This window comes from Eimeria tenella, genomic scaffold, assembly GCF_000499545.2.
Source record: "Eimeria tenella Houghton genomic scaffold, Eth_scaff82, whole genome shotgun sequence".
Classification (NCBI taxonomy): Eukaryota; Apicomplexa; class Conoidasida; order Eucoccidiorida; family Eimeriidae; genus Eimeria; species Eimeria tenella.
Window position 1 is genome coordinate 147,290 of NW_013543458.1, and position 19,821 is coordinate 167,110.

The following is a 19,821-nucleotide window of genomic DNA, read 5'->3' on the forward strand; positions in this document are numbered from 1 at the left end:
GTGAACCTATGCTCTTTTGGAAGTCTCCGCACTTTCAGCTGCAGTCGTTCGACTGGTTTAGGACTAATGAAGCTTCTCGAAGCCCCAGTGTCAAAGACGGGCTCACAAGGACTCCCAGCGAGCTCAACGCGAAGTACCGCCGTCGCACCCGCACAACACAACGCTCCCCCTTGGTCGTAAGACTCTTTTGTGCATGTCTCCCTCCACCAGTGTGGCACAATCCCTGTGGCGTCTGACCTATAGCCGTCTTCTGTTGCCTCTGCAGACTTCCTGCTGCTATCCGTCGTCGCTTCCGGAGTCTCTTCACTCAGGATCGACGCTGACCCAGACTCCCGCCGCGTTTCCGAAAGCGGCTGCGTCCCTTCCGCGTGCCCATCGCTCGTATTAGTTCTTTCCGCAGTGATGAGGACTTGGTTTCCTCACTCAAGGGTGAGTGGAATGGCATTCGGGCCTGTCGCTACTGCACACATCATCCCTTTGCCATAGCTACGCGGCCTAGAACGCTCGCCTCCAACCACGCCTAGGCCCGCAAGTTTAATCGTTCCGTCTTCTCAGTGCTACGACGGGTGGGCTCCCTACTGCTCTTGTCCGCCGGCTCGGGCCGGCCTCGTTCATACGTAGGACAGTCCCGAGCATAGTGTCCCACACCACCACACTTCTTGCATATTTCTCCCGGACGTTTGGTACGTTTCCCTTTGCTGGGGCAGACACGTGCCGGATGTCCGCGACCCTGACACTCAAAGCAGTTTGTGTGGGTCCCCCCAGGGCGATTTTCAATTTCCTGGCGCCCACGGGGTCCATTTGCTTGGATGGCAGCCCTAGTGGTTCGACTAGTCCTTTCTCGAAGTTCCCGCACACTCTACTTGGGCTCGTAGAGCCGTGTTGCGGCTGTCGCCGCTTGTCCCCACGACTGATATTTCACCTGTCCGTTACTGGTTATTAGAAGATGGAGGTCTGTCGGTAGCCCGGTGCAGTAATAGTCAGCGAGTTCGTCGGCGGCAAGACGCAACCCACAGTCCGCTACAGCCGCAAACCGGTCCGTGTATTCCTTCGGGTTACCATTCCACCGTACTTCAGCCAACTCCGTTAACAATTGACTCTGCGACATTGTTTTGTCAAACCGCTCCAAAAGCCTGCGCTGTGCTGCTGCCCAGTCGCTTAGGTCGATAGTTACGTTAGAGCCGGGCCCACAAGGTGGTCAATAAATGCATTTCCCTACTCGCGCGGTTCCAATCCCATCTGGGTGTACCGGCGCTCGATGCGCAGCAGAAAGGCCTGCATAGTGCTGCCGCCTTGTGGTAGTATGGGAATCGTTGCGCCGGATTCCATGGTCCCCCCCCTATAACAGTTCGTATCACACTCATAGCGGACTGGAATTGGTCCCACGTGACGGAGGGTGGCACCTGCGGTCTTCTGTGGCTCTTGTGGGCCTCACAGCCACCTTTCTGAGCCGTCCCCTGGCATAACATTGGTCATAGGTATCACCTGCGGGGGCGCCTCCTTATGCCCATGCGGCCGCTCTGCCACGGTGGGCTTCGGAGTCGCATGGCGATGGTGGGCTGGCGTCCCGCTCGGTATTTTGTTGACTGACATTGTAGAAGTCTCCTGCGGTGTGGGGCCGATAACGCGTCCGTTGCGGAGATGCGTCACTTACCGAGCGAAGATTTCTAGGCGTGAGCTATTAAAACATATTATTCCTACTCCCAAGTCCGGAATGAACAAAGATTTCAATCCTGGAACAGCCCCCAAATGTAGTGCACAGCGCCTACTGCTGCGACTACGCTGCTACCTGCCCCTCGAGCAGGGGCCTTTGATCAGCGCCTAACGTCGGCCCATTTCCTTGAAACAGCAGCTCAAATATAACGAAATACAGGTACTTTTATTTTTCCCCAAAGTCTGTTATCTTGAAAATCCCCCACACTCGGGGTGCTCGCCTCCTAGGCCTTGTGGGGAGGGGGCCTGCACCGGTGCCGGCGCTATCGCCAGCCCCAGTCTCCACGTATTTAGGGGCATCTCTGGTGTATGCATGTTAATTCGCAGACAAATTGCCTTGATTTGATCCTAGGAAGAGGGTCCTATCTTGCTCCACTGTTGCGACCTCTTGTAAGTCGCTAGCTAGCTATAGGTCGTCAGCAAGCCGTACTGTAGTGCCTGTGCACTACAACTGGCCTGGCTTGCGGTTGTAACTCCACCGCCTACGTGGAGCCATGCATGCAAGGTCTCGCCTTTAGGGAGGCAGGATTATATGAATATATTTCCAACGATTCCTGACTCTAGAGTGAAGTTAGCCTTACCTTCATAACCGAACAGTAAAAGGGTGACTATGATGTTTTGGTCAGCACTGCTTCGCATAGTAAGATGCCCTACTTCATTCGCACGAGGAAGAAGGAAACGGAGAAGGCCGCTCATCTGCTGGCGGACAGATTTAATCTTTATAAGGGCTTCCCAAAAGTACTTGCTTTTAAAAGAGAACTGTACATTCCTCCTGAGCTATATCACCAGCTGTTGCGTGGCTTCAAATTCACACGATCCATGCCAGCTATTCACTACCTTTGAAGCGGTAGGCAGAGCCTGCACAGCAACCTTACTCCAAAGTAAATACTCCAGGCGTCCATCTACACTGACAAACGCAGGTGGAAGCACATGCTTCCTCACCTAGAGCTTGCTTACGACACCACTACTCATTCGTCTACCCACTGTGGTCCTTTTAAAGTCATCTTATATGCCTTCGATGAGACAAATCGAGACCTTGACTTTCTCGGGGACTGCGCACACACTTTTAGTTCCCCGTTGAGTAGATTGTTTCTGTGGGTGGAGCAAAAACACAGAGTCATACCATACGAGCTAACTACCAGCGCACAAGCAGCAAACGTGGAGAAGCTGAGCACACGGTTGGGGATCGAGTTGCTTCAGTCGTCTGAAGTTGCTTCTTTAAATTTACGCTGCACGTTTGAGCCCTTGGTGCGATGGAACTTTGGCACGTATGAGCGCACTATCTCAGTAACTTCCATCTAGCCACATTTCCCATAATGTGTTTCGCGTCCCTCAGCTTGTCGCAGGCTGTCCTCGTGAAGCCCACAAGGTTTCTAAAAGCGCTGCAGCTGCCTGATGAACGGGGGAGGCTACTCTGAAGACCATGTCATATAGAACCCTTTCAGCAGCCACAATGGCTGTAGTTCTCTCCTCCGCGCGTGGAGGCCACACCGAAGCAAAACGCCCCATAAGCAAAGGGAGCTCCACAGCAGCGTGATACCATCGCTGTGTCTTAGGGACCTCCGGCGAAGCAGTTGCTCTCGAGACTTGCTTGGTGGGGCTAGTGGACATGAACGTCTTAAAGCTCAAAGTAGCTACAGAGAGCTGTCGAGTGCTGCTGTGAAGGTCCACATCATTCTTTATGCAAGGCTTGTAGCGATTTCGGCGACTTTCACCTGCAGTGCCAGTGTTGCAGCAGCGGGACACAGCAGAGGCCTCTATCGGTGACAAAGCTTTGGGCCGCATCTAATTAGACGCGAATGGTGCCCTAACTGCATCAGCAAAGGTAATGTCATCAGAAGCAGGACCAGCTGCGACAATAGTTGCATCAAGGAAAGCGGAGAACATAGGGGGTCTAATGAGTTAAGAAAAAAACGTTGGCGTCTCCTACGGAGAGCTGGAGCTCTAAGTCTCTGCGGCAGCAGCAGCCGCAGTTGTGCAACGGTTACAGTAGTACAGCATAGGTGGATGCCCCGTATTGATACTGCAAGTTCCCGAGAGTCCCCTGAGTTATTGTTCATGCTGGGTACTGTTCACGTATATGCACTGTCAGGTAGCCCACATTTCTTCAAAACTGACTCACTTGTAATACGCCAAGCAGAGCTTGGTGCGTGAGTTTCCTAAAGGGTCTCGCTGGTATGCAGGCATTGCCTCCAGGTAATTTCCCACCTTAATGCTTGTCTGCAACTTGTCGCTAGCACAACTAGCCGCACAGGAAATTGTGCCTTTGAACGGCTTTAGCATTCTTCGGTGCATCTTACGAGTGTCTCAATGATGTAGCTTGCTGCAAAGACTTAAGGTCCTTCAGGACTAGTGTAACACAGCAGCTGGATCTCCGGCAGGTAGATCGGCTACTTTGGCTACGGCATCTACCACGAATGCACTAATGCAGGCTTGTCGAATTGATGAGGCAATGTCCGAAAAGCACAGTAACTGTCGGCTTCCCTCTCTGCTGCCCGGCCCCTTGCTGCCTTGAGTACTTACGCGGCGCTGGATAACACTCCGCTGGCGCCAAGTGAAGAAGTAAACTTTTAGTGGAAGCCTCTCTGTGCAGTGGAAACTGAGCGTCCTGACGGCCTTTGTGAGCCATTATACTTCGCGCGGAGGTAAAGACTACATTTCTGGACCAGTTTCCGAAGTGAAGCTGCTTCGCTGGATAAGAAAAATGCTTGCTTGTTGTGATCAGCGTGCGAACTCCCTACATATCGATTCCGGCATCTTGTTATTAAAGGCTTTGCCCTGCAGAAGTGAATGGGTGAACCCCCAGTCATGCCTGACAGAAAAACAGAGTACTAAAATAATTTGTGCCGAGCAGCCGATGCTGCAAATTAGCTCCAAATAGAAAGCCGTGCTTTGCCTCTTGAGGGGCTACACCAGTCGCCCCTTTCGAAACGACGCCACTTATAAAATAATTGGTGTGGCTTGCCAGGAAGCACTTCGTCAATCGACAGTTAAGCCAAAACATCGACTCCACAGGCACTCATGCACAACACACAGGTAACGGCCACTAATAAGTCGCGGCGGCCTTCAACCACTTCATGCTTGCAGCAAATGTGCTCTGGCGCCTTCTGCTTGTGTTACACGCTTCGGTACTGCTGCAGTAAGCGGTGTTTAAGGTCATGACGCATTTCTTTACATGCCCGATATTCGCACTAATATGGAAAGGTCTCGCCACACACACTTTTCATATGCCCATTATTCATACTAAATATGAAAAAGTCTCGCGATCTTGCATGAAAAATCATCATCTTCTTCTCTCCATTCTTCCCACTGAGGACTCTTAAATACCGGTGGCGAGTGGGGAGAAAAAAATAACATCCGTTTCAGCTCAACCACATCTTCCGGAGGAGGGGTCCTCCCCGTTGTGTAAATTTTCAGCGCACCAAGCAAGCGGTTCGCCAGTTCCCTTTGGAACCTAGTACTGACCCTGCAGTGCCGCCTTTGAGGAAACGGTCTATAGTCGATTTTAAAGGCCGAGACGAATTTTCCCCACCAAGCGGATAATTGCATGGAATCCCCAAGGACCTGAATTGCACGAACTATGAAGTCAAATGCCAGAAAATATGCGCCCAAGGTCGCATTAGCGAAAGTAGGAGAGGTCTTTTCGAAGCCACGCTGCGCCATAGACCAAAATCTAGCCGCCAAATTCTCTATTGTACCAACGAGAACATCCGCTTCCTGTTGGTTGAGCTTTTCTTTTGCAAACAAATTCCGCAAATTATGTAGTTCATAATAGGAAAGGGTAGTTGCGTGAACTTGACGAAAAATGACTGCTGGCTGGACCAATCTTGGCACGACATTCGACTCCAACACTGGCAGGTTCACATAAGGGTGTTGGAGCATATCCAAGTGTTCCTGGAGTTTGGTTCTTCCTCCAGGAGGCGGTGGCGTCTCTAAAGACGAGGATGTGCTCGGTTCGCAATGCGGCATTCCTGTGTTGTCCAAAGTTGTGCTGGCAGTTCCCTGTCCTCCTTGAGTTCCTGTGGCGCCTGGAATCATAGTTAGACAAGCATAGGGCCTTAAATTTGGGGCTGGGCTAGTTTCGTTGTTTCCAATGGGTGTAAGCCACGAAGAAGTGTGCGGGAACATTTCCAGTGCGCTTTCGTGCTGGAAAAAATAGGGACATCCCAGCGCTTGCTGAAATGAATTTTCCTCTTCTTGGTAGTAAGAAGTTGCCACGGTGGAAGGGTCATATGACATCGATACCACAGCCGTCATGCGTTCATACGCGGTTGCAGCCTCGCTTAACATTGACACTAGCCTCGCTATCTTTGCAGACGGCTCAGTGTTCAAGGGTGATGGGGATCTTGATGCAGAAATTCCCAAATCCTCCTCCATCTCTAGGCATTGTTCCACGATACGCGCCATCTCCTCGTCTCTTCCCGTTGTCCCGTAAGAGAGTCTTCGAGTTATCCCTCCTGATGCTTGTTTCGTGCTACGGGAGGCTTTGCATATGGACCAAAACAGTATAATGGCAAAAACTAAGAATCTGGCTGTCCATCCGAAGAGGATCGACCATCTCCAACGCCGGGCGCTAGAGCGTCGTCTTGTGCCTGCATGGGCTAATGCGTTCTCAGCAGACTGCCCAGGAAAAGACGAAAACAAAGGTATTGGACCGTCTTTAGATACATAACTGTCAATGCGTGCCAGTGGCAAGTGCACGTGTCCTTCAAGACATTTCTGACGTTGGTTTTCCTCGCTGGGAGATGGGAACAGCATTCCGGAGTGGTCAAGTGTCCAATGGACTGCTGCTCAAATTGCAGAGGAGATCCAACGTTGACTGTATGTTCTCTACAATTCGGACAATCAAAGAGTATATATTGTCCCACATCGCAACTAATTCATTTTTGCGCGTGCCCGGACATGGGAAGCGGGTGACACCAGCCCGGAGCACGGGCCTGGGAAGCTCCTGTAACCTTTGCTAATGCCAGCAATTAAGGTGTCGAACAGGGATTTGTATGATATTGGAGACAAAAACGATAATAAGGAAGAGGCGGAAGAGGGTTATAATATTGGAATCATCTTCGCTCTTCAATCGCAATCCAAAATCAATGACTATTTCCTTTCATGGCTAGACTTCGATTCTGGTCCAATGAGACACAAATACGATTGTCAAGAAGCTTGTTGCCATTTATGGATATTAAAATCTTATTTTTCCGACTTCAACGACAGGCTCCATTCCACACTTCTGGAGCTTCTTCGATAGACGTGCCCCACGCTCGTGTTCCCTCAATGTATTCAGAAAGCCTTGAAGCTACCAAATTTTTATGGCTGGATGGATGGTTCACATAGCGAGAACTAGTCCAGCTGTCGGTATATCTGGAGGTACGGTAGCTCTAAGCTACCACGATTACACTTCACGAGCACGGCACTGTGGTCCCGTTGATCTCTGCAAAGCGCTTTGTCAGCACCCTACGCGCCTTACGTGATTCTCTAGGTAGGATTTGGGATGCTGCTGAGCTCAAATCCCGGCACAACGTGACAACACTTATACGTATCAAGCCAGCCAAGCGCGTGAGGCACCAGGAAGGTCTTATGAACTGCATACGTGCATCTGTGCACAACAAAGCTTCAGTGCCTCTTCTTGTTCTATGAAGATCAAAGCACGGCATATGCCGCGTCTACAAGAAACGATGTTCTATCACCAGGGATTACTCCTGCACAACTGGAGTATTCCTACACACGACGACGGACTCTGTCAAAGCAACGGGGTGCAACTTTGTTCGCAAGCTCGCCCTTGTTTCCAGTATTTCTTATGCCAAAACCATTTCAGAATGAATTCATAACGAAATTCGGTGAAGCATGCAAGGGCCATTTCAAATAGAATTCATGGCGGGCACAGGTGCAGAAATGACCACATCTGTTTTCGTAAAACATAATTTACGTCACTCACACCTGCTTAGATCTCAAAACGTTCGAATCGTCGGCTGAACGGCTGGAATATTCCGCGCTTACTTCACCAGCTACCCTATCACGTACGTACACCCTTTGGACTAATCCTGAAAGCGTCTTTCTTTGCTTCGTACTGTGGGCCTGTTTGCTATACTCACAGCACTCGCTAGACTGAAGTGGAATTATATGATGCCCTGCATGGCCGCTGTAGGATTCGTCATCCGCGTTCTGATTACCTAAATGGCTTCCCACTTCTGTTGAATCTGGAGCTCCAGATGCGTTTTAAAATTGCTTGAAACAGTTCGATGCATGGTGCTAAAGCGGTTCTCCGTCATGCCTGCTGTATCGTGGACGGTTCACCGATGCTCCTTCTTCTTAATTTTGTAGATCACGCCTCCTAATGCCGGGCAGTTGCCAATCGAGTTTTGCCTGCTCACCTTTGGTGGCCAGTTGGTCTTTGCAGGTGGGGGAAGGACTTGGGAATAGCATTTTTTCTACTTGTCCACCTTCAGAAATTGACACTCACCAGGTACTCCACAGCAGAAATCATAGTGATACACACCAATATAATAGGTCGCCTTCTGAAGTAAAGCTTTGAAAAAGGCTAAATGCTCATGCAAACTGCGAACAACCAGCGGACTACCTGCATGCCGGCTGCTGAATTTTTTTTGGAAGGCTTTGCGTTCCTGTGCGTGAATTGGTACACGTCCTGTGCTGGCTGCCCGCGAAACACTGCACCGGAAGAGTTCAACAAATAGCAGCTGCCGCAAAATTACCTGCAGCTGAAAGTGGAATGCCACGCTTTGCCCCATGAAAAAGTCACTTCAGTCTTTGGTCTTCAAAGTGCAGCCTCTTGTTTGGTGGGTCGCATGAGGCAGCACCTTCTAAACAAATGGTAATCCTGAAGTGAGCCTTGAAAGCACTGATGTACTAGACAGATGCAACGACGCAAGGTTTGCTTGCCAACATAAATGTCACGAAGAATTCCACTTGTGTTAAGAAAAATCCTCAGTGCTTCGCTGCGGCGGCTGTGAAGGCAAATATGTGGTTAGGGAAGGCACAAACTCTGGAGAAAGCTGCAAGGGAGGCTCGCCAAAGGTGCATTCATCATATGCCTCTTCCTCAGACGAACATGTCGAATATATGCGGGGGGAACTTACGAAAATGGTAGTCATCAGCTCTCCAAGTGTCCCACTGAGTATCCTTGAATAGCGGCGACGAATGGGGCGAGAACAACAACATTCGCTTTATCTCAATAACATCATCCACAGGCGGACGCTTCCCTGATTTGTAGATTCTAAGCGCATCAAGCAAGCGAGCTGCTAGCTTTCCGTGAAATCTTGTAGCGATCCTGGAGAACCTGCTCGGTGGGGTGAATGAGTAGTCGGTTTCAAAGGCTGAGATGAATTTTCCCCACCAAGCGGATAACTGCATGGAGTCTCCGAGGACCTCGTTTGCACGAACTATAAAGTCAAATGCGAGAAAATATCCCCCCAAGGTCGCACTGGCGAAAGTAGGAGAGGTCTTTTCAAAGCCACGCTGCGCCAGACACCAAAATCTAGCAGCCAAATTCTCTAACTCAACAACAAGCGTATCCGCATCCCTTTGGTTGAGCTTTTCTTTTGCAAACAAGTTCCGCAATGTATGTAGCTCAGAATAGGAGAGGGTATTTGCGTGGTCTGGACGAAAAACGAGTGCTGGCTCGACCATTCTTGGTATAACATCCGACTCCAGCACTGGCAGGCGCACAAAAGGGTGTTCGAGCTTATTTCTTCGTTTGCTTGGTTCACTTTTTTCTCCAGCAGACGGTGGCGTCTCTAGTGACGAGGATGTGCTCGGCTCGCAACGCGGTTTTCTGGCGTTGTCCAAAGTTGTGCTGGCAGTTTCCTGTACTCCTTGAGCTCCAGTTGCGCCCGATGTCATAGTTACACAAGGACAAGGCTCTAAATTTGGGGCAGGGATAGCTTTGTTTTTTCCAGTGAAAGCCTGCAACGAAGAACTGTACGGTAGGGTCTTCATAGCGCGAGTGGAAGTTTCATGCGACGTCGATGCCACCTTCACCATCTGTTCATGCTCGGTTGCAGCCTCGTTTAACATCGACACCAACTTCGCTATCTTCGCCGACGGCTCAGCGTCCAGGGGCGATGGAGGTCTTGAAAAGAAAATTCCCAGATCCTCCTCCATTTCCACGCACTGCTCCAAGATACGCGACATCTCATCTCCGTCTTCCTGTGTTGCCTCGTAAGAGAGCCTGCGAGTTGTTTCTCCTGACGCTCGTTTGGTGCTACGGAAGGCTTTGCATAAATACCACAGCATTATGATGGCTACAAGAGAAACAGTGGAAACCAGAGAGACCAGGAGTGGCCGATTCCGGCGACGTGTTCTTGAGATGCTCTCGTGCTTGCCCGCATGAGCAGCTACGGTCTTAGCAGCCTGGCAAAGGTTGGGAGGAAAATCTCTTATCTCTTGATCAACTGCATTAGCTTGATGTTGTGGAAGTGGTAATTTCAATGATTCATCGGGCTGCTCTTTGCATGGGCTGCGCCTGTCCAGAACTGATGTGAGCGACATCCCGCAGTAGTCGATTGTCTGATGGACCGCTGTTCGAATGTCAGCTTAGAGGAACGTTATTGTTTGCCATTTCATTCATGTTACACAATTTGAATGATTCGTGAAGGGGAAAATGAACGTCTACTGACCAGAAGGTTGCCTTACTGTTACTCCTGGGGCGCCATGGCACTGTTCATGCGCTCAGGGGAGCCTTGCAGCACGCCCTACCGAACAGGCAGCTCCAGTTTTCCCTCCCACTGTTGAGGATGCTACTAGCTCACTATTGCTTCAATGGCTTGATTATGTGGGCTAGGAGGAAGGCAGAGGGGTGAATACATGAGCAAAACTCGGACAACAACTGTCGGCACAATGCTGGACCACTGTTACGGACCAGATGGATTTAAGCGTTTGGCGTATATCCTAGTTTGCTATGACAGTATCTGTATATGATGATTAAGAATGTGTGCTGAAGTTTCTTTCGAAAACATCTCTTTCCGATCCCTACATACATTTGGGTGATATGAAAACCTCTTCACAGGCACTATCATATTGATTGTGCGTTGGTGCATCAGTTCTAGAATCTCAGCCTGTTTCCTTTCCAAAAAAATGATTCTCAAATATACGTTTTCAATCTCTCTATCCTAAGATTCTGAGTGGATTAATTTGGCACCTTCAGGTCACGTCACGGCAAACTTGTCCCGCCGGAACGCTCGACGATACGGTCAAACAACTAGGGTGCCTGCTAAAAGATAAAGAAAATATAATGGACAAGAAGAAGAATAGAAGTGGGTTTCTTGGGGAATAAGCGCACCAACAGGCCATCACTAAAGGCCCTACATCGGAGTAAAGCATGAAGGTTTACAGGGAAACGGTGAAAGCGGATGGAGACGTTGCACAGCCACCTTGAGCTGCTTGATCTTTAATACACTTTCAGGCGTTTTAGATATTGAACACTATGCATTCTGAAATCAACAGGTTGTGGGAGGGCACATGAAGCCGCGACTTTGTTCAGGGGTTCCTTACCGTTTTCTGAGCTACGTGCTTGTTCTTGTCCTTGGAACACCACTTGATTAATTCTCTAACCACAAGATACTGGCCCTTGAAGTAGATCCAACGCTCGTTTGTAACTATTGCCTGCCCGCCCCACAGCGGTGTGAACACTGCTGAGGCTTAGAACCTCCTTTAAGTACTGCACGCGTTGACTGGTATTAGCGTACACCTAGCTGGATAGCCATCACGTCATTAGTCTCCGCTTATCAATTCAAATTTCTTGAAAAAAAAGGAAACGGATTGTGAGACTGTCAGCACGCTAGTGGCAATATTGGCTGAATACACATGGTGATTTACACAGGTGCTGGCAGCACCGGAGACTTGACGAAACACATATTAGCATTCTTAGATCCCGAAGAAATTCAGCCAGACTCCGCTGTACCGTTTACTCAAGCTTCTGCTTACATAAGCAGCACCCTTCACTGTCTTTAATGCGGGGAATGCGCTCCAGAGTTTCCCTTACTACACAATTCGCCCATACAAGACAGAGTCGGTGCAATTGATGCTTGGTGGGCATTGTATCCTGATTCAACCGACCCCTTGATAAGGGCCTTGCACTACTAGTGTTGACTTATAGTGGTAACAACGTGAGCACCATGGGGAAAAGCTTAGCTTCAATGTTTCTTAGCTGTGGTCTTGAATGTGCTGCCCCTTTTCAACTCCGAACAAGCCACAGAGCCCCAGAATTAGAAGCCAGTATGACATTGGCTGCAACATCACCTAAAGGATTTAAATAATACTGTAGGAAAGCACATGTCATGACTGGAGGACAACATCAGGGTGTGCCACTACACTCAGTAACAAAGCAGTGAGCAGCACTGATAACTCGGTTGCCGCTATTAATTTATTGAAAGCAGCGGGAGCATAAGCTCAATTTTGAATGTAACGGTGTGGGCGACCCTGAGGCGCTAAGCATGAAATGCCGTTTGTCCGGCTCGCTGGTGGAACAAAGGCGCGTTGCATTTTTTATATATGCAATATTCGTTCTTAACTCATCAAGGAAGAGACTTGATGTTACATGAATAAAATTACTTCTTCTTGGGAGTGATAACATGACTAGGTAGAACCCAAGACAGTTTTGTTTGTTGCAGCAACTACAAAAACATTCATTGAATGCTCTCGACGAAACATCATTGTGCTCCGACGATCACCCTCGCATTTCATATTAATTTCCTTTTTATTAAGTAAACAAGATCCCTTCATCTTTCAAAGGAAACACTGAGCGTTGCTCCAGGCGTATCGAAGACTGCCATGCTGGGACTCCACGCCGGCATGGGCGTTCGGCACTGCTTAGGCACCGACCGAGGAGAAACTCTACCTCAACTATAATACCACGAGCTACTTTGCTTTTATTTCTTTTTCTTATCTGTTTTTGAGAGGTAAAATTCTCTCAAAATATCACCTCAGCTTAACTCGAAACACCGCTCATTAGACAACGTCGAGTCGGGAATGCTGCCCGCCTTTGCTCAAGAAAAACACTGGCAAAGAAATGAGCATCTTGACTATTCATTGAAATTTTCGTTTCCACAAGAGCATAAGTATGCGGCTGACGAAGCCACATTGTTGCTTCCCCCATATTTGGGCCGCCCCACTCGAAATTATCGAGGCCACCCAGACAACCATCCGCTGCGTCCCCAATCATGGGATCTGAGCCGGAAAATGCTCGTCTCATTGGCCGCCGCTATTTCTGTTTTCTCAGTTTTTCTTTTGTGGGCCATTTGCAAAGCCTCCCACAACAAAGAACAGCAGCCAGGTGCATTGGGGCGCCGCCTCGCTGCCAGTAAACGCAAAGCCGATGAAGAACAGTTGTCCCTTATTGCAGAGCAGTGTGCAGCACTGGAGGCAGAGATGGGTGTTGTGCGCCCATTACCAGAGACTCCCTCCGACATGCATCCACGAAGGAAGATAGCGAAACTAGCATCAATGTTAAGGGAAGCTGCAGCAGCCCATGAGAAGGTCGCCGCCATGGCAGTATCTTCGGAAGAGGCCTCCAGCACAGCGCCATCCCCAGAGGCAACGGTCAGGGCTCCGGCCGAAAATGCAGCGGGTAGTCAAAGCACTTACCGATTTGAAGACGGTGGGAATTTGCCTTCGCAGATTGATCCTCTCGTATCTTCTGCGGAAGCTGATGCGTCTGAGGAATATCTTGCCGCTTTGGAACCTTTTGGCTGGGTACGCATATCTCCCAGCACTTCTAGTGAGCTGGAAGATCAGGAAAGTGACACATCTCCATCGAGAACCGCTGACGAATTACTAGATGGGGAGGCGTCAACATCAGCGTCGGCGAAGCAGCAGTATCCTGAGGCGAGGGATGTAGGGCCGTGGGACATTGCAGATCATCCTTTTGGACGTGTACCCGCGCTGGAACCCAATGTTCGTTTGAGGGAAATGCGAACAGGGGGTTTTTTTTCTAGGCTATGGACGAATGTCTCAGTATGGAATTATTTTCTGGTCATTCGCAGTTTGTTTGCCAAGGCTACTCTTAACCAAGAAGATGCAGACACTCTCATGGGTACATTGGAAAACCTAATCGACGATGTATGGATTCAGTTTCTGAACAAAGCTAGGCCGACCCAGCCTGCCCTGGCAGCTGCTGCTTTAGGGCAAGCATTCTTAGCATTCGACTACATAGTAAGCGCAATCCAGCTTTTCGGAGATGCAATGCAGTTACCTCTGTGGTGGGAAAAGTTCATCAGCGTTTTCCCCACTGATTATTCCATCGAGTGTTCAACTGCGAATCACCGAAAGCGTGTCTTATTCAACACTTACATATCGAAGCGCCTACTTGATGTACTGAATATCTACAAAACAGGAACACGCCCCGGTATTGAGGAGGTAGTAGAGTTAAAGCGCCTGCTCTTTTGCTTCCCGAATAGCCCCAAGCCATTCAGGGACACCCATTATGATCCCTGGAGGGAAGATGATTGGCATTTCATGAAATATGGCTACTAATTCTGTGCTGGTATAAAAAGAGGATGTGCATTCCACCCCGGGGTGGCCTTTATGAGCCATTGCTACTTGAAGAAGCCTGTTTATGCAGAAATGCATTTGACGTCGGCAATTTGGACCCAATGCAGGAGAACACTGGCACGGTGCTGGAGCGCATTCAGCTTGAGAGGGGACCCTCTGAATTTATAGTACAGGTTTGTGTACTTCGCATGGGATACACATTTCTTCCGTGCCACCGGCGTCGTACAAAATTGTGATGTGTAGCTCTGAAGATACCTAACAGATCGTTCTAGCGTATCTGACTATGTTTTCAGTGATCTGGACGAAGCGCCAGCACGCATGGCGCCCCATGGCACTGGCGTTCTATGTAGAGGAACGCGCAATTTCTTTCGTATTTGGTTAACCTCAAATTTTATTTGCTGAGCACTTTCCAACAAGCCAAGAGCAGGGTCACGGACTGAGCAGTCAGAGGTTCTGCAACCCAGCATTATTCTCCGCACTGCCACTCGTGGCAGCGGCTTCTGCCGAGAAGCCTCAAAGATTTTGATCCATTGTTATGCCATCGCTCCGCGTTTAGGCTCGTAATGTTCACATCATCGAGCAGGTGAAGCAGCGAATTAACAGATGCAGTGGTGAAGCACTCTAACCAAGTCTACACAGTGCGGTACAACATGAGCGCGAGGGCGACTGACGTGTAGAGGACGCTGGCATGCGGTTCAACATGGCCTATGCTTCCTTTGTTTCTGCTTCAAATGTCACACGAGAGTGACATACCACAGCAGTAGCTCAGCAAGACTACTCTGATCTGCAGGAAATTCCAACGCCTTGGCCTTCCAATGATGCATTAGCGCACACTGTCCACTTGATGAGCTACGGTAACCCGCTGTGAAGCGCGTGTACGTGTTGCGAGACTGCGGCATCGTTGCAGTTGCATCTCGGCAATCCGCCTGCGTGCACACCCGTCCACGTTACTAAAAGTTCCACAGAAAGGGAGTCCTTTCCACATCTAGTGCGGGAGTTGCGCATACCCCCCTTCAACGCCCCAAAGAATTGCAAGGTTACACGGTTATGTTAATCATAAGATTCAACGCGGCTCGATTCCGTGTCGCAGTACTTACTTCAATAGCCACTTTGCTTTGTGGATCGGCGAATTTCCAGTGACTTACCATGCACAGAGTCTCTTGCTGAGTGCATGCCTGTGCAACTGAAAACAAGACCGGTGAGTAACATGCTTCAGCAGTGCTCAAACCATAAAAGTGGCGCATGCATGGTGACCTCGTGCAGGTCTTTCCGAAACAGGGCGATCGAGTGTGTGGCTTTTAGCCTTCAAGAAAGAGGCTCTTGAAACACCATGGCTGAACGTGTCTTGTTTCTGGCTCTCGATCTTGCTGCAAGAGGAAAAGCGACTAGAGAAAAACGCCGTCCATCCTCGACGCATATGTTCCAGTAAGGATCATTGCACACCAAGCGGGTTCTTTTTTCGAGCTAGTCCTGTTTATACCGGAAACAACTGATATGTCCCTCAAGGCGAGTATGCACATTTTGCAGCGCGCCAGCCAATATGCCATAATTCGCCTTCCTTTCTCCTTCAACTACTTATGAGACTAGTCGCCACGAAGATCTAATCACATTATCAAGGATAAAACTGATTAAAAAACATTGCGGCTAAAACTCATCACTGACCGAGACAGGCTGACAGAGTTGAGCATCTAGAAGAATCGTCACCGTGTAACTCAAATAACGCTCCACATAATCCAAAGAAGGCCGCACGAATCCTCTGGCCTGACCTTCATCTACTTCATTGGGGCCAATAAATGGCATTTACGGGCGGTTATGGTCTCAAGTTGTTTGATTCTCAAGTGAGCTGTACAGCCGTTGGATCACCAGTAGATATGATGTAACGTCTGCTTGTTGCTACTACAGATCGCTCAGGGTCGTCTAGAAAAGAAGCACCGCAAAACAATGGTCTTTAGGCAGTCACAAGCAAGTCCTTAGCTCGAGTGCTAGCCCCCTATAAGCGTGGGAATTCGCAAGACAAACAAAAGAAGAATTGTGTAATCTCTTGCAGCGGGTTAGGCATGCGCATTGCCACTTGCCGCCAGCCCCAAACTTCGCCTCGCGTCTCTATAGAGACTCGGTACCATTAGACCTCCACCTTTAGTACTTCCTAGATTATATCTATCTCAGTCTGTTTATAGCGCTACTCTTGTTCCACGTTTATGGCGGCTATTGAGCCTAAGTGTAGTGCCTAGCACCACGGCGATGGTGCCTGCTATTGCTCTGGACAGGAATCGACGTGCGAATGAGCAACATAGTGAAACACTGAACTCGTTACATCCAGAGTCCCACTATGGTGTATATACTCAAGACCCCACAGTTTTATTTTTCCCATTGTCAGGTCGAGATACTGCGATTCCACCAGTTCATGATGGCCAAACCGGGCGCCGCTCCCTCATGAAACTTCGAAATCGACAATTCTTCGTCTCATTGGCTGCCACTATTTCCGTTTTCTCAGTTTTTGTTTTGTGTGTCATTTGCAAAGCCCCCCTGAACCGAGAGCAGCAGTCAGGGGCTATATGGCGCCGGCTGTCTGAAAGCAAGAGCGAACTCGATGAAGAGCTATCGCTTATTGCAGAGCAGTGTGCATCACTGGAGGCAGAGATGGGCATAACACTCCCATTATCAGCGACTCACTCCGATATGGAACCGGGAAGAAAGGTAGCGGAACTAGCATCAATGTTACGGGAAGCTGCGGCAGCCCATGAGCGTGTTCACGCCTCGACACCGCCTTTGAAAGAGGCCTCCACCTGGACGCTATTCCGCAGTACAGAGGCCATGACCGCAGCGGAAGGTGCAGCTGGTAGTCAAAGCAATTGCCAGTTTGAAGAGGGTGATCATGTGCCGCTGCACACTGATACTCTTATGCCTCCTGCGGAAGCCGATGCGTCTAATGAACATCTTTATCCTTTGCAACATTCTAGCCAGCCACTTCCACCTCCGATGTTTTTGTCTGATCAAGATAAAGAGCAGCATCGCGCAAATCCATCGAGCATTGATGGGGAGCCGTCAACGTCAGCTTTGGCAACGGAGCCGTTCCATGATGCGGGACAGGTAAAAGGGCCATCGGACATTACAAATCATCCGTTTGCACGTTTACCAGTGCTGGGGCCCAATATCTTGGTCAGGAAATTTCAGCCAGAAGGTCTCTTCTCTAGGATGTGGACGAATGTCTCGATGTGGACCCACTACCTTACTTTGCACAGGCTGTTTGCCAAAAGTGTTCTGAACCAAGAAGATGCAGACACTCTCATCCGTACGGTGGAAGCCTTAGTCGACGCTACGTGGATTCAGATGCAGTACAGGACTATGCCTATTCGGCCTTCTCTGGCAGTTGCTGCTTTAGGGCAAGCATTCTTGGCATTCGACTACATAGTTTGCACAGTGCAGCTCCTCGGAGATGCCATGCAGTTACCTCTGTGGTGGGAAAAGTTCATCGGCGCTTTCGACATTTACTACGACCATCGAAGAGGGCGAAAGCGTCAACTTCGTCCAGGGCTCAACGTAAAATTAGCGCACCGCCTACTTAATGCACTGAATATCTACAAAACAGGAACACGCCCCGGCATCAAGGAGGTAGTAGAGTTGAAGCGCCTGCTCTTTTGCTTCCCGAATAGCCCCAAGCCATTCAGGGCGAGCCAATGCAATCCCTGGAGGGAAGATGATATACATTTCATGAAATATGGCCACTAATTTTGTGCTATTATGAGCATAGGATGTGCATTTCATCCCGGAATGGCCTCTATGAGCCATTGCTACTTGAAGGAGCCTGCTTTTGCAGAGATGTATCCAACATTGGTCGTTTGGACACACTGCAGGAGAACGCTGGCAGGGCGCTGGAACGCATTCAGCTTGAGAGGGGACCCTCTGAATTTATAGCACAGGTTTGTGTACTTCGCATGGGATACACATTTCTTCTGTGCCGGCGGCTTCGTACAATATTCGTGATGTGTAGCTCTGAAGATATCTAATAGATCGTTCAAGCGTGGCTGATTATATTTTCAGTGATCTGGATGAAGCGCCAGCACGCATGGCGCCCCATGGCACTGGCGTTCTATGTAGAGGAACGCGCAATTTCTTTCGTATTTGGTTAACCTCAAATTTTATTTGCTGAGCATTTTCCAACAAGCCAAGAGCAGGGTCACGGACTGAGCAGTCAGAGGTTCTGCAACCCAGCATTATTCTCCGCACTGCCACTCGTGGCAGCGGCTTCTGCCGAGAAGCCTCAAAGATTTTGATCCATTGTTATGCCATCACTTCGCGTTTAGGCACGTGCTGTTCACATCATCGAGCAGGTGAAGCAGCGAATTAACAGATTCAGTGATGAAGCGTACGCTGGAACCTCAGCGGGCGCAAAGGATGGGACCACTCGTTTAATTAATGAGATCAGTTTTCTAGTAAGGATAACTTCTTAGTCGTACAGCGAATATTTCTGCCGGGCTAGGTACGTAAGCTAGTTGATGGGTAAGATTGGCTTTTGTGCTTCCTCGAGAATCGTCCTCATTGCATAGCCCGTCGCGTCACCTTATAGTTCGAAGGGCTTTTGTGCTGTTGGGAATCTGTACAGTCGTACAATTTTTAGAGCGGTACTTATGATCCATCCACGCTATGTGTGGAGTTTCGTTGAGACACAGGATGCCTGGGCGTGTAAGGACAAAACAGGGGCGGAAAATGTCCGCAAGCTCAGGACCGCGAAGCATGCATCAGTAAATGACAGTACCGGGAAATCGTTGTTTATGTATTTCACTAGTCAGCACCTCTGGCTACACCCGGTTGGCGGGTTCCTTCTCAGCGATGCCTTCGGAACAGATGCTATGGCTAAAGTGAGCAAGCAAACTTGCACTTACGGAACTTCGAATATACTTGATTCTTGCGAAAGATGTTGAGCACCTTCTGTGGGAGTTCAGCATGGGTGAGCAGATCGGAACTATATTTCAATGCGTCTACAAGGTAGGCAAATGAAACCCTGACATAGGTGAGAGCCAAGTGCTGATGCTAGTTGGCGAGGTGGCCATGGTACCCTTGATACCAAACGACATAGCCCTAAGTGTCTTCTTTCGGCAGTCGTTCCTGGCTATGCTTATCTGATGAAAACCCGCTACAAAAGCACCTGAAGACAGATATGTAGGTGCCCCCGGCACCTCTAGAATAGCTTGGACTTGGAGCATAAGACACGTAAGAACAATTGTGAGCCTGTCTAATGCGTGAGATTTGACGACAGCGTACAGCCTTTTCTACCTTTGAACCGTTCTCTCCATTGTTAACCATGATAGTCGGCGCACATGTGAAGGAATAAATTAATCCTGTCCAACCATTAGCTGGTAGTGTCACTGTTCCTCCTGGTGGAATGCGAGCTGGTAGAAACCTCTACATTAAGGCTTTACAAGGGAGCTTGCATGGCATTAGTAGCTCGTGATGGTTATGCGAACGTCTTGTGGTAGCCCCAGTATTTGACTAGCTCTCCAAGCTGCTTGACACTCTTCGAGCACCTGAAGTACCTGTAGAGGTATCTTCTGCACTTCGTATAATTTAATTCACTATTTGAAGTGCCTTTATCCTGCAGTCAACGGT

At 49.2% G+C, this 19,821-nt stretch overlaps 4 protein-coding genes across 4 annotated transcripts; 2 read left to right on the plus strand and 2 right to left on the minus strand.

Moving 5' to 3' along the window:
* Positions 1–4,956: 4,956 nt before the first annotated feature.
* On the minus strand, positions 4,957–6,471 carry ETH_00018300 (uncharacterized protein; the record flags this gene model as incomplete). Its single annotated transcript, XM_013378399.1, has 1 exon — positions 4,957–6,471. One exon carries the CDS (start codon positions 6,469–6,471, stop codon positions 4,957–4,959), a length of 1,515 nt encoding a protein of 504 aa, XP_013233853.1.
* A 2,295-nt stretch (positions 6,472–8,766) lies between these two features.
* On the minus strand, positions 8,767–10,215 carry ETH_00018305 (uncharacterized protein; the record flags this gene model as incomplete). Its single annotated transcript, XM_013378400.1, has 1 exon — positions 8,767–10,215. One exon carries the CDS (start codon positions 10,213–10,215, stop codon positions 8,767–8,769), a length of 1,449 nt encoding a protein of 482 aa, XP_013233854.1.
* Positions 10,216–12,693: 2,478 nt separating this feature from the next.
* Positions 12,694–14,196, plus strand: ETH_00018310 (uncharacterized protein; the record flags this gene model as incomplete). Its single annotated transcript, XM_013378401.1, has 1 exon — positions 12,694–14,196. The coding sequence occupies one exon, from the start codon at positions 12,694–12,696 to the stop codon at positions 14,194–14,196; it is 1,503 nt and encodes a 500-aa protein (XP_013233855.1).
* Positions 14,197–16,455: 2,259 nt separating this feature from the next.
* Positions 16,456–17,943, plus strand: ETH_00018315 (uncharacterized protein; the record flags this gene model as incomplete). Its single annotated transcript, XM_013378402.1, has 1 exon — positions 16,456–17,943. The coding sequence occupies one exon, from the start codon at positions 16,456–16,458 to the stop codon at positions 17,941–17,943; it is 1,488 nt and encodes a 495-aa protein (XP_013233856.1).
* Positions 17,944–19,821: the final 1,878 nt, after the last annotated feature.